Source organism: Ursus maritimus, unplaced genomic scaffold, assembly GCF_017311325.1.
Source record: "Ursus maritimus isolate PB19 unplaced genomic scaffold, ASM1731132v1 scaffold_14, whole genome shotgun sequence".
NCBI lineage: Eukaryota > Metazoa > Chordata > Mammalia > Carnivora > Ursidae > Ursus > Ursus maritimus.
Genome location: NW_024423786.1, coordinates 33,136,757 through 33,151,854, shown reverse-complemented (window position 1 = coordinate 33,151,854; position 15,098 = coordinate 33,136,757). Strand labels below are relative to the sequence as shown.

Genomic DNA, 15,098 nt, shown 5'->3' with positions numbered 1-15,098 from the left:
GAGGTGACAAGGGCTCTGCCCTAAAGGGCTCACACCACAATGGTTCTATGGTTGAGACAATGGCATATATGTTTCTGTCATCTGTGTCTTTGACTTTGGATATGAAAGTCAAGAAAACTCAAGTTTTGTAACATGATCTATAACTCTGATAGATGAGAATGACACTGTTTTCTAACCGGGTACTGAGGGAATGAGACCTAATTGTATCTGAGCATAAGTTACCTGGTTGGAAGAAAACATTAATTTATTATTATTAATAATATTATTAATATTATTATTAGCTGTGTGCCTTTGGGCAAGTGAACTAACCTCTCTGGGTCTCAGTTTTATCAACTATAAAATAAAGGGGTTGCCAAAGAAAATTAAAACACTAATTCAAAAAGAGATATGCACCCCCATGGTTATAGCAGCATTATTTACAATAGCCAAGATATGGAAGCAGCCCAAGTGTCCATCGATAGATGAATGGATAAAGAAGATGTGGTACACACACACACACACACACACACACACACACCCTGGAATATTACTCAGCCATAAAAAAGAACGAAGTCTTGCCATTTGCAACAACCTGGATGAGCTAGAGAGTATTATACTAAGTGAAATAAACCGACACAGAGAAAAACAAATAACATATGATGTCACTTATATGTGGAATCTGAAAAACAAAAAGCTTCAATACAGAGAACTAACCGGTGGCTGCCAGAGGGGAGGCAGGTGGAGGGATAAGTGAAATAGGTGAAGGGGATTAAGAGGTACAAACTCCCAGCTACAAATTAAATCAGAGATGAAAAGTATAGCATAGGGAATATAGTCAATAATCTTGTAACAACTTTGTATGGTGGCAGATGGTGATTACGGTGATCACGATGAGTGCTGAGTAATGAACAGAACTGTCAAATCACTATGTTGTGCACTGAAACTAATATAATATTGTACGTCAACTATACTTCAGTAATAAATTTTTTAATAAAAATAAATGAAGTTAACGGGGCTGGATTATATGAGATTTCCTATCTCATCTAGTCCAAAAGTTTTGTGACCTGATGCATATGCAAACAAGATATCACTAACCCCTTCATCCACCTTCTCTCACTCACTTAAAAATACACTCATTAATATGAGCCAGACCCTGAGCCTGATGCTGGCATACAAATATGGAAAAACATTTCTTCCAGTGGATGAAGGTCTTAAGAGAGGGGAGGAAAGAGAAGGGAAAGGCGATGGACGGGAATGAATACTTGCAGAGGAGTTCTTTACCTGGGGCCTTGGGTCTGCAGAGAAATTTTCACATCTCTGAGCAGTTTTCTGAAGAGAATACTCAAAAATGCATGTGATCTCCCCAAAAGCAGAGGGCTAGGGATTTACAGAATCTATGATAGGCCAGGTATCATGCTAACTAGATTCTTAGTATGTGATGGGTACTTAAAGAGTTAGCACCCAAGGCAGTCCACAAAGTGTATGGGAACAGGTGCATGAGGGATTCGATCCGGAGCCTTTCTGGTGCAAAGCCTGCCTCTTTCCCCATATCAGGGATGATCTCGATTATAAGCATTCAGCAGGCCAAAACAGTATCCCGCTTGTTTGACCTGGGATGATTGCACCTGCCCAACCAGAGGTTGCAGGATAAAAAGGCAATAACCTCTATGAAATACCGATCACCAGTTAGCACTCCAGAGGCACTACAGATACTCATCCACTAGATACTTGTTCAGGACCTACAGCATGCCAGGCCTTGGGCTAGATGTCCTTACCATCTTCGTCATTTATTGTGACTATATTCATCCTCCTCCAACATGGCAGAGCGCCCCACATAGATGTGGGCTGAGTGAGTAAATAGTGATGATCTCTGTAGTGGACTAATTTATTCTTCAGCAAACTTTCATGCTCTCTCCTGACTTCCATGGTTTGGACCTGTTACTTGCTCCAACCGATGAAATATGGGTGGAAGGGACAGAGGACCAATTCTGAGCCTAAGCCTTAAGGGACATCCTATATTCCTGCTTCCTCCTTGGGACTTTTGACCTCCACAGGGGAAGAACAGACATGGGTAGCTAGTGGACCCATGTGGGGCAGACTGCCTGCATCAACCCGCACAGCTGTGAACGTAAGAACAGATGCTTGTTGTCTGCCACTGAGCTGGAGTGGTTGTTACTCGGCAAAAGCTGACTGAGAGCTCCTTGACCCAATCCAGAGATTTCAGGAAGAGCATGGCCTTGGCTTCTCTTACTTCTCGTTAAGGGGGGATTTCAGCAACTAGATTATTTCTTGTCTCTCTCTACCCCATTTTCTCTGGGCGGGTAATGTCCCATTCAAAGAAGATAGAAAAGGCTACAAAGACCCATAATTTGGGCATCTTGGCCCCTGACACAGAGACAGGCACAAAGCTGGTTCTCAGGCCCTGCCTGGTGAATGAAAAGGACGGGCTGACTGTCCATTTTGGTGGGATGAGCATTGTGAACACTGGTAGCAGGCAGCAACCTCGGTCTCAGATGCTCAGAGCCACTGGCGCTGTGGTCCCCCAAAGTACAGGAAGTGGCTGGGGGGAGACAGAATATCACTTCAGCCCACACGCAGTAGACCTGGATGTATTTATTATAATGTATTTTAGGAAACACATTAGAGCATTTAGTGACTCCGCAACTGAAACCAAGAGTCGGATGCTTAACCGACTGAGCCACCCAGGCGCCCCAATCATAGCTACCATTTCTGAGCACTGACACAAGATAAACTGTTTTAAGGGTTTCACAGGTATTATTTTATAAACTTCTCATGGTAACTGAGACAGATACTACCATGATCTCCATTTTGCAGGTGAGGTAACTGAGGCCCAAAGAGGTAAAGAACCTGCCCAAGGTCAAGTGGCAGTGAGGATCTGGACCCAGACAGTCAAGCTCCAGGATCCAGGTTCTTAAGAGCAATGTCTCCATTGGAGAACCTGGTACACAGTGAAGTTCAGCATTACCCAAGGTTAACTGCAAAACCGAGACCTTGAGCCTCAAATTCCTGACTCCCAGCGAGCTACTAGCCTTGCTCTACAAGAAGCAAACACTGTGGCTACAGCACCTGGAGTTTCTGGCGAGGGCTGGGTGGGGTCTGCAAGAAACAAAGGGGAGAGGTGGTAAATGCCACAAGGAAGGGAAGAGATGGGGACATAAGGCTGCCAATCAGAGGCAGAGGCTCAACAGATGTGGAGAGCTAGAATATGGCCAGAATTGTCCAGAAAAACAGGGCTGACAGAGCAAGGGTTGGCACACAGGGGCTGCTTCCGGAGCTCTTCCTAAGAGACCTGCCCACCCTGGTCAGCATCGGGAACTGGTTTTCCCTAAGTGACATCCACATAGTCTATATTTAGGTCCTAAAGTCACCCATTGTTTCTGTCTGGGTGGACATGGGGGGTCACCACCCGGACCTCGCCCTCTCCGAGTCATACCTCTGTGTGTTCTATCAAAAGAGGCCTTTTTAGAATCTGGTTTGAATCAACTTCCCCTTAAATGGCTCCCACTTGGCGTTCTGGGCAAGCTGTAAAAACATGGCTGGAATTGGAGCTTTAAAATGAAGTACTGACCTTCCGTGGAATATGCTTCCTTCCCTCAACAAAATCAAACCAGGGCCAGGTTCATCTCTGTGGGTAGATGTTTCACAGCCCTGGCATGCCTAAGTCCTTACACATTCAGGATTTGTGTCTCCAGTGCCCACCAACAGTCTACGGTCAGTAAGATCGGAGACATGGATCACGTTTACTGAGTGCTGGTTCTGGGCGAGGCATGCTTATGGGTCATTTCATTTATTCCTCATGACAATCCTATAAAGTAGACACTATTTATTATCCCCATTTTTTGCAGAGCAGAAAACAGACTGAGAAACATTTGGTAACATGCCTAGGATTGCACGGCTAGTCAGAGGCAAAGCTGGGACGCAAAACTACATCTCTGTGGTCCTAAGACCCATGCCCTTAATCATTATACTCTAGCATTTCTCCACTGATACAGAACTGCCTTGGCCAAATCTCAGAAGATGGATTTATGAGATCTTTAAAGGGTTTCTCCCCTCCCCTCCCTTTCTCTCTACCACATCCATTTACCAATTGACCTCCCACACCCAGCCCCAATTCCTCCAGATCCTTTCTCTGGAGACTCTCAGAACCGAGAAATAAAAACGTATTCAGTAGTATTTTCAAGAGCAAAATAAAGGTCGACGGCCCCCTAGCCAATTACATTTTGAGTTCCAATGGATATCCTTGGGAAATGTATATTTAAATGCACTCATATAACTTGAAATAGGAATGATATGAGAACTATGTTTGACTTTTTATACAAGATATTTGCATATCTTAGGTTCATATCAGAACTAAAATGAGTTTAGAGAAACTTCCATTTGATAGGTAGGGAAACTGAGTCCAGAGAAGGTAATGATTTGTCTAGACGCCTCTTAGGTAGCCACTAATTGGACCTTAGCAAAACAGGCCGATTTGCCAAAGGACAGGAAAGCAAAGTATTACTGAAGATGTTGCAGGTGACAGGAGATATAGTAAGGGCTCCATCACTGAAATCCTCATGTAGCACCTAATAGCTAAGAATGTCATTTCTGGATCCATTCTGCCTGAGCTTGAAGCCTGGTCCACTGCTCCGCAGCTAGGTGACCTTGGAAAAATAATTTATCTTTTCTAAACCTCAGTTTTACTATCTGAGAAATAAGGATAGTAATAATAGCCAGCCAACTCTATAGAGTTGTAGGAATTTCATGAGCTAATGGGAGTAAAGTGCTTACTCACATGCCAAGTATCTAATAAATCTTAGCTAGTGTTGTATTACTTTTTATGTTGCATTAACTATCACTAAATTGTAGTAAGTCACTTTAAATGTTGTCAATTTCTGTATCTCAAAGACTCAAAAATGATTCTTTATCAGGGGAGCAAACAGCTGGATGAATCAGATGGGAAAGGAGAAAGACCATAAAACCATCCAAATCACATGAAAAGATTATAAATGTACGTCTAGAATGGTCATGTATGAGAGCTGAAATTAGCATTACAAAAATCAATCTCAGAATTCTGGTGAGAAGAATAGAAAAAGCAATGGACACTTTCTTTGGAAAATAGGGGTGGCTTATTCAAAGCTTTAACGCCCACCCACAAACAAAAGGGACAGAGGGAGTTACCTTTGGGCTTCCTAACCATTCTTCAGCCCATGGAAAGGTAACATCTCCAGCCATTCCTTCAGACATAACCAAACCAAGCACCTTAATGAGAACACTAGTGAGTCTGAATCTCCCCTAATAATAATATCCGACTTCATCTTCTCAATGATGAACACATTCACAACACAGGACTCACTAAAAGGAAACCTACAAAAAAGTTGTTCCAAGAAGAATGAACTTCCAAAATTGACTGCAGCCATCTTTCAACCCAAAGAAGAAGAAAAGATCTTGGAAATCCACTTTGTGACTTTAAAAAACTCCCCAAACAGAAAACAACCAGAAGGCAGATGCATCCTTATTTTCACTCTTTTTTCCCCCAATTAACTGAAAACAGATCTCTTATAAAAATTAAAATACTAGCATCATGGAACAAAGAGCTCCCCCCAACACACATACACACACACACACACACACACACACACACACACACACACACATTCTCTCTCTCTCTCTCTCCTCCAATCACAGATGCTAAAGGAAACGCTGACAGCTAGGCACTCACTTAACTCACCATCTCCAATCAAGCAACCATTGTGGTCTTAAACGCAACCACACAGCTCTTTTCTGATTCACACTAAAGTGAGACAGAAGTCCCCACTCCATCGTCCCAGGGGTTTTTAACAGCAGCTCCCTGCCTATTTGCTTGGGAGGTGAAAGACAGCTTCGCCCTCCCGCACCTCAGCTCCTGGCACCACCCAGCCAGGCATGGGTGGAAGTGTGGAGCCCGTCCATCCCTGGCTCTGCCACAGGGAGCTTACCTGAGCCCGGACAAAGAAGCAGCACCAAACCATGGGGCGCTCCGGCCTCATCCACGCAAAGTCCCCCGCCCCTAACTGCGACGGAGCCCTGCACACAGGATTCTCTGAGCCGAGCAGAGCATGGTTTCCCTGAAGGAACTCCTCCCCGCCACTTGGGCTGCATGACAGGAAGTGACAGGGGGCCATCAGTTACAAGTGTCAGAAGCTGAGACCACACCAGCCAAGAGCTCCCCACCTCCAGTGGTTTCCTCGCCTGCTGCTGCTTTTTCAGAGCACTGTGGCTTTGGGCATTCAGAGGCACACCAGAAATCCAGGGTCTGGCTGGCAATCCCCAGCCTGGAGGAAACGAACAATGAGCACTGGGTCCCCACCTAAAGCCACGCCGGGCACTCAGCAGCTCTAAAGAGTTCACTGCAAGGACATCAGGCCTCGAGTCTGGAGCTTTGCAGACCCAAACCCAGACATTGGCATGAGACACAGAGAGAAGGGACGCTGGGAGAACTTTGTTCAGAGTGGAATCAACAGAGCCAGCTGCCCTGCCCAGGACACAGAGCCGTCGATGAATCCCAAGTTCATAGCAACTCCACAAACGAGAGTGGTGGTGAACACCACACCCATCCACTTCTTTTTTTTTTCCTTCGGCAAATCTCCTCTTCAGAGCCCCCTTCAAAATCGATGCCTCTGGAAACCTCCCTTTCAGCTTTTGACTTGGATCGCAAAAGGCCTTACCCCTTTTCTCAAAGTTACTAGGGAAATAACTCATGGCTGACATTTCTCATTTTACAAAATGGGATCTCGCCAGAATGAACACCTTGCCCGGGTCGCCTGCCTTTTACAAAACCCAGGCTCTTTGGGTGAGATAGATTGTCTCTCAGAGACCTGCAAGGTTACAGGGGAAACCATGCCCTGTTCAATCCCTCTCCACAAAAACTCAACCCCCTCACCCTCCCTGCATGGTAGCGGTGGGTCTCAAAACCAAGGAGACATATTTCCAGTGCAGATTTCAATTATTTATTTTTAGTTTCTAGTCTTCTAATGGCCCTAGTATTTGATTTGCCACTTTTCGCTGCAAAGATTTAGGCAAAAGTTCCCAAGGCTGTTTTACAAATGCACAGATTTTTAAGAGCCTTGACTTGTCTGAGCCCTGAGTAAAAAAGAGAACAAGCTTCCAAGACTGGACTCTAGAGCATACGAGTAAGCAGGCTCTCCCCATCCTCTCATGGCAGTGACCTGGCCCCTAACATAGGGCCTTGGAAGAGTGTCTTTGCCCTGCAGACAACACAGAAGAAGGCACTCGGCTCTGGAAGCACAAAGATGAACCACTGGTGACCAGAGAACAAAATAAATGCTGCTGGGATTTGCAAAAAGTATTGAGGCGGCCAAGAAATAACCGAGCCTGGCCAATGCATTTTTTTAGGGGGACAAAGTCTGGGAAGGCTTCTTAGAGCAAGAGACACATGGGTAGAATTCTGAGGGGTTTTCTAGGCAGGAGAATTAGCAAGGGCAATAGCAGGGATGTGCAGGCCCATAGGGTACTCTGGAAGAAAAGCAAATGCTTTGAAAGCACTACTCCCCGACAGACTCGGGTCTTGCTTCAAAGAGCTTGAAGGGGTCCTATCTGTTTGGAGAAAGAAGGAAGTGAAAACACTGTGAAAGAGGCTCAGCTCTTTTAGGCAACCATCTGGGGCACCTCAAAGCCCACATGTGGTACCTACCAGGTCTGGCACTAAGCAAACACTCGGTGATGTGTGTCGAAAACAGCAGTGCCCACAAAAGGTGGGTTTCAGCTCATCCTTGGGACTTCCAAACACCTGACTCCCCACAAAGCAATCCTAGGGTAGGGTGGTGGCTGGTTGGGGAGGGAGGGAAGGCATTCCTAAAGAAGCCTCTCATCCTAGCCTCCTGCAAAGAAAGGGGCCTGAATTTGTACAGGCCTATAAACAGGCCGAGATGAGCCAGCTCTGGAGACAGCTGAGCTAATGAAGAATGTCAGTCTCCCGAGGACCAATGGAGGTTTCCATAAGCCCAGCTACTCCTCTCCTGGAGGATTTTCAAACAGCCACTGAATGGGCCCCAGCAGCCCAGGCCAGGATCACCCCAATGAGGGCCCAAAGTAAATGTAAACTGATCACTAGACTTTACTTCTTCTCTGGGGAGGGAGGGCACACTCACGTCAACTAATCCAAGAATGATTAAGCCTGACTTCTGGTTGCTGACTACAAACGAGAAAGAAGAACCGAAACCCGTGGGCTGTAGCACTTGGTGGAAGAGGTGAAGTTGAGTGGGTCCCAGGGCAGGTAGCAGTGAAGGAGGGAGCACGGGCAGGAGAACCAGCAGATACCCCTGGCAGGAGAAAAGGAAGGAAGGAACAGGGCATGGCCATCTCCCCTGACATCCCTGCTTTGACCAGAAGGGAGAACTCCAAGAATGAAACCGGTGCACGCAGAGGGCATCTTGAAGGAACATTTCAATAATAAGAGGCTCCTGCCATGCAGAGTTCAAGTTCATTTTTAGCTTTAAAATGGAAGTTTATAGAGGAACAGGAATGTGGGTTTTCTCTACATGGCACTTAGGATACAACCAAGTATTCAAATATGTTTTTCTACTAATTTTTAAATTTTAGAAGTAACATGGTGTCATTATAATACATTCAAGCCATACAGAAGTATATAGTGTAATAAGTGAGTCTTCCCGAAGGCCCTTTTCTCCACCCCAATCCCATGTGCCAGAGGCACCCATGTCAAAGCCAGCTGTAGATAAAGGGGTTATAAACCCAAATGCTTTCAGGGCCAGGGGTCAGGTACCTGAAAGAAAAGCCTGGGTGGGCCTCTGGGCACCACTGAGAGTACTGGCCCTGAGTTCCAGCTTACAGGTGTCCCAAGAGACTATGGCCCAGGGTCACCAGACATTTCAGTTTTTCAAGAGAAGCTAGAAATTCCAGGTTATATATAAAATCTCACAATGTTTAAATGCTGGCAACGAATCCACCATTTACAAAAGTGCTATCCAGGCCACACAAACACAGGTGCTGGCTGGATACGACCCAAGGGCCACCAGTTTGGCAATCCTTCTAGACATTTCCTTCTGTCTCAACACACACAAGTTGCTGTGTACAACATTTTACTTTTTATTTTTATTTCTCAAACATGGACGGTAACATTATTCTACCACTTGCTTTTTTCACTTAAGAAATCCACAGCATCCCTCCACATCATACATATTTTAGACCCATATGGCAGAGCATCCCATGGTAGGGAAGTACGTGAATTCGCCAGCCCCTGGCCTGTGCACTTTCTGCAAACAGGAGAGATGCGCTTGAAATGTCGCCTTGCAGTTACTTTTTCTTAACTCTGCCACCACTGAGAACATCATTCACGATGAAAATGCACCTCTGTGCAGATGCTAAAACATCCTGAAGCCACAGTTACTAAAACCATAAACAGTGATGGCAGATTTTTGATGTGTTAGCAGAAGTTGCCATGCAGTTTTTCACTTGACCTTCCCAAGGAGCCTGAGATAAGCCTCGTTGTTATCTCTACCATACAGATTTTTTTAAAACTGAGACTCAAACAGGTGGCAGGAGCCTGCTCAAGAGGGCCTAGAGGTGGCAGATTTGGGAGTGGAGCCTGGGTGGGCCGACTTCCAAGCTCCCACTACAGGCATAGAGCCCCTGGAACAGACAGCCAGAAACCTGTCCCAGGGTATTCTGGAATTTGACATATGGCAAATATTGGACTGCAAACCACGGGAGGAGAGAAGGATGGCTAACAAATGGGATAATTCATTTCTTGGAAAGAAAAGCCTCCTTTCAAAGTCCTACTTCACCCTGTCCAAAATAAATTCTACGTAGATCAGAGTGAAACGCTAAAAAGAAAAAAAAAAAAACTATGAAATTCTGGGGGCGTAGGTTCTCAGAGTATAATATTTTTCTCTAAGTGTGTGGAGCTGAATCATTATATATTTATAATGGGGGAATACCCACAAGGCACCTATAATGCAAAAACTGGCCCCTGTTTCCCCACATCTGGTTAAATAACCATACTGCTGGCAAGTTCTTAGCGTATGCAGAAGAGACTAGTGCCAACATGTGGACCTAGCCAAGGCACCACCCCATGCTTCCTTCTGGCCCTGGGACTCAGAGGGATGTGTTTTCTGTGCTATTATTCTATACATTTCACCGTATTTTCTGTTAAGAAGTTTCAAGCAGTTTTCTCACCAAAAATATTATAAGAAACATATTCATCAGGGTGGTGATAAGCTCATGTACATAAAACAAAATGGTGAGATTTCAGTAGAATTACTTCATTAAAAGTTGGTGACTAACGGTGGTTTTCTCCATGTGAATTTTAGTCTGGTTCCTCAGTCTCTTTACTATTTGTGCCCCAGAAGCCATAGATTTCACAAAAGCTCAGTGTTGGCTGGGAATTTCAGGGTCTTTGACGATATTCCATTCGATGCCTTACATTTTTGTTTATTTAAAAAAGGGGGGGGCACCTGTATGGTCAGGTGGTTAAGCGTCTGCCTTCGGCTCAGGTCAAGATCTCAGGGTCCTGGGATCGAGTCCTGCATCAGACTCCCTGTTCAGCGGGGAGTCTACTTTTCCCTCTGCCCCTCACCCTGCTCTTGTGCTCGCTCTCTCTCTCTCAAATAAATGAATAAATAAATAAAATCTTTAAAGAGAGAGAGAGAGAAATAACACACATGCATGGGGTGGAGGGGAGGGGCAGAGGGAGAGGGAGAGAGAGAATCCTCAAGGAGACTCCCAGCTGAGCATGGAGTCCTATGTGGGCCTCCATCCCACCACCCTGAGATCATGCCCTGAGCTGAAATCAAGAGTGGGACACTTAACCCACTGAGCCACCTAGGTGTCCACGAGACTTTACATTTTAAAATAATTCCACAAACTGAATTGAAAACTAGGTGGTGAAACAATCTCATGAAAACGGATGGCAGCAGGGGCCAAATTAAAATAGTGTACTGCATACTGACTTAACCAAGATTCCAGTAACAGAAAATCATTATTTCACAGATCTTAGGTTTTCGATGCTACTGTCAAATTCAAGTAAGACTGAGAAAAAAACAAATATTTATGTTGTGGAGGAGAGGGGAGGCACAGTAACACTCATTGGTGTTACTAGGTTGGCAGGAAGGCATCATGCATGGCAAGTCTGTGAGAAATAAAAAGGGCTTCAAAGTATTTCGAGCCTGGGAGTTACTTGTGGTCATGCACTCTCATCAAATGTCTTCATAGCTACTCTTCAGCGCTGGAAGTGTGGTTAATCCAAGCAAAACTTGAACAACTACTCTGCCCCCTTCACCATGAATCACCAACAAATGGGGGGTCCAGACCCCATTCCAGGCCGGGGCTGCTTGTATGCAAGACGTTTTAACTCAAGGAACCTGGACCATTTGAAAATGCTGATGCTTTTCTAGAGCCCTGCTTAATATCCCAGCTCCACAAGATTACAAAATGATGAGAAGAATGTGGGAGCAAACCTGGCTGCCCAAGGTCAAGAATGAATAAATAGAAAAGGCTTCATCTATGGTTTCAACACAAGAACTAAAAATAAATGAGGCTTGAACATGGAAGTCTCAACAGATTCCTAATCATGGCTAATCTTGAGTGCTTATCTTGCTGGTTTTGTTACGAGCAATAGCTTGAGCACTGTATTTTTTCTCTCTAAACAAATCTGAACTTTTATAATCAAATTCCTCACATTATTTTGGCAACGGACACACAGACAGCTATTTTAAAAAGCGAATCAGAAATAAGCAAAGCTGCCTTCCGAGGTGCGCTATGAAGCAGCCACCGGGCCTGGTCCCTAGGGTTCCACCTCTTTTATGAACCCAGAAAGAATAGCCTGAAGCATTTCCACAGGGAGGAGACGGGGGTGCTGGTAAATAAGCCCATTCGATTTATTGCTCAGAAACACGGACACCCTGAGTACAGCTTTTTCAAAGGACCGTCAAGATCTCTTTGTTACGCTGTCAGTTCAAAGTGAAACTCCAGTGGGTTGCTGACCTCTGCCCAATTCTTCGGAAAAAGAAAGGTTTAAAAACTGATTAGCTGATATCTATCAGCCAGACAGCTTCCTTACTTGGAAATGAGAGTTACTATTTGGCGTTATCCTGTCAAAATTGATTAGAAGTGGAAAATGTGAATATGAAGGGGGTTGGTATTCCTAACACCTGGATATCTCAGAAGGATTTTGAACAGTAATTTGCTCATTTCAAAGAACAACCCTTGAAAAACTGAATTTCTGAGTTAAAAATACATAACAAAAGCAGAAATCATTTTTTTATAAAATAGTTTCTCATCATTATTTTGAATCCAGATATCTCCTTAAGGATAATTTCTGGGAACAACTGGCTGGCTGGAATAATGAACAGTCAATCGATACAGCAGCACTGTGATCTCTGGCTCTGCCATTTACTAGTTGAATGACCTGGTAACTCCCTTAACTTCCTTGACCCTGAGTTTCCTCATCTGTAAAACAGGAATAATGATTCCATTATCTCTCACAGGTTGTAGAGAGGTCTCTAAGAGCCTAACTGATACGTGTTTAAAAGCAGAACAAAGGATGATGGGAACATTGGGGTCATTATACTATTTTTTCTATTTTTGCATAAGTTTAAATTTTTCCATAATAAAATATTTTTTAAAGACAAAAAAAAAAAAAAAAGCCCAGTAATAACCTCTTGGGTTTTTTTTTTTTCAAGCAGAAAACGTTCCTCTCAGCAAGTTGAAAAGTTGGTACCAAATCCAAAATAATTTGATTTTTACCCTGATTTGAATGAGAGCTGTCAACTAGATATCTGATAAGAAAAAGACAATGGAAGTTTGCAACTTCCTGTTTCCCTTCTTCCTTCCAACAGAGAAAACAAAAGTGTGAAGGTGGTTAGAGCTTAAGTTCCACTTACTCTTTTTTTTAAGAGAGGGGGAGAGAGAGAGGTGGGGGGAGGGGCAGAGGGAAAGGGAGAGAGAATCTTAAGCAGGTTCCATGCCCAGCACGGAGCCCAACACAGGGCTCAATCTCACGACCCTCAGATCACGATCTGAGCCAAAATCAAGAGTTGGATGCGTAATCGATTGAGCCACCCAGGCACACCACCACCACCATTTACTTTTTCAATGTTATAATGCTGACTTCCTTAAAATCCCTATGTCTGTCTAAAAAGTTCAAGATTCCTATGAGAATACCCCCCGAGAAAATAACAAGAGATTGAAAAAGCGTGTGTGATCCCGCGACTCAGAGCACTCCTTCTGCCTACACCACAGTGAAAGTGGTTTTTGTTTTATTTTGGTTGGTGTGTATCCATGTGTACTCGAAGAGTAAACACGGCCACTTTTTTCTTTAAATCAGAATCAGAAAGGAATCACCCAAACACTGGAAACCAGCAAACCAAACAGGGGATACTCAGAACAGGGTTCCAGTTGCCCCCCGGAGGGAAGTGGATTCTGGCTGGAAGCTCAGAGCCTTCTCCCAGCTACTGTGCTGCCATGGAAGCTGTCCCTTTAAGTCAGACTTCCTGGTAAGGCTCAGAGATTTCCGCATGCAGCTTCCTGGAGACGGTGTAAGATAAACAATAAACTTTGCAGCAAAATCTTGGACAATAAGCCCCACGTGGCCATAACGAGAAGCAATTATAAGGCCTGACAATGGCTAAGGCATTTCCAACAGGAATGCAAATCTGTGATAAACATGGGGGAAACATGCTACCCCACACACCTGCACAAACTGAACTAATAAAAAAAAAAAGTTCTTAGCCTCTCAACAGACCGAGAAATAGATGCTTCCAAATTTGGCACTCTTTTTCTTAAATCATTGTCTTAGAGGAAGGCAGTCTGGTCTTTCTTACAGTGCTACCACCTATTGGTGAAAACTGTTGAGGCCAAGGGACTCCATGACTCACTTGCTCCACGTGTCTCGTGAGGGACATTTAACCTTCTGGATACTCTGCAGTTCAACAGTCTTTCTAGGTTTAGGGAAGTTCCAACTCATGAACGAGAGCCCACATTCTACCGAAGAGAAGAGGATGCCACACACTTACTTTCCCAGCCTCCCTTGTAGCTAGGGCAGGAGAGCCTGAGCCAGGCTCAGCCAATCAGATACTCCCACCCCAGACGTGGCATCAAAAGCTGGCATGCGAACAGATGCTATTCCTGTGGAGGTGGCCACAGATTCCAGAGGCTGCAGGGAGGGCAACTGAGCAGCCACATTCGTTGGCACAAACCGTGCTATCTACACCCGCCCAGGAGTGGCAGCAATGGTGTGCTTGTAGGAAATGTTTGGTGGTGTAATTTGAGGTTGTTCCTGGTTCCCTAATCCTTCCGAAATTCTCTGAGCTTCCTATATCCTGTAATAAATTTCTCTTCTGCTTACATCAATCAGCACTGGGTTTTATTGCTAGGGGCTAGTTCATACACACAGAACACAGGACAAGCTAAAGCTGAAGTAGTCCAGAACCCGATCCTGCAGAACGATTCTGAGCATAAGGACTGAATGGCTCCTTTCACATTTCCAATTCAATTCAAACACTGTCCCTTGGCCCACAGGGCCCTGCATCAATTGGCCCCTGTCTCCTTCCTAAGCCCTTATCTCGTTCTATTCTCCTTCCAACTCCCAAGCTCTAGTTGTACTTTCTGTTCCTCAGTAAGCTCTCGCCAGCCCCCAGGGCCTTTGCACTGGCTCTCCAGAAAACTCTTTCCTCCAGATCTTCACAGTATAGCAGCATCTTTCTCATAGTTTGGTCCCAACTTACAGGAAGCTTTCCCTGACTAAGCTGCCTAAAGGATCATAGTCCCCACCTCACCATCTTATCCTCTATCATGATACCCTGTTGATTCTCTTTCCAGGATATATCCAGGGATTAATTTATCTATTAGTAACTTTAGCAACCACCATTGACTGGGGGCTTGCTATGCACCAGACATTAAACATTTAATTCTATGACCATTATGAGATAGGTACTTTTATTATCCTTAGTTTATAGATGAGGACGCAGGCTCAGAGGGGTTAAGGAAATTGTCCAAGCTTGGCAGTGATGGAATAGAGATTTGAATCGAGGTCTGCAACATGGGCTCATTACCACAGTGCTCATTCAGGCAGTTGCCTGACAGTGACTAAATGAACATTAACC

At 44.6% G+C, this 15,098-nt stretch overlaps 1 protein-coding gene across 6 annotated transcripts in view; it reads right to left on the bottom strand.

The window, feature by feature from the left end:
• The window catches only part of ARHGEF3 (Rho guanine nucleotide exchange factor 3), a 296,518-nt gene that overhangs the window by 163,153 nt on the left and 118,267 nt on the right, over positions 1–15,098 (bottom strand). Inside the window, exon 1 of one of the 6 annotated variants that reach the window (XM_008703631.2) lies at positions 5,958–6,093. The exons of the other annotated variants lie outside the window; for them this stretch is intronic. Coding sequence (XP_008701853.1) covers positions 5,958–6,008 — 51 coding nt within the window. The 5' untranslated portion in view covers positions 6,009–6,093. Of the gene's footprint in view, positions 1–5,957; positions 6,094–15,098 lie in introns of those variants that run through there. 6 annotated transcript variants of the gene reach the window in all.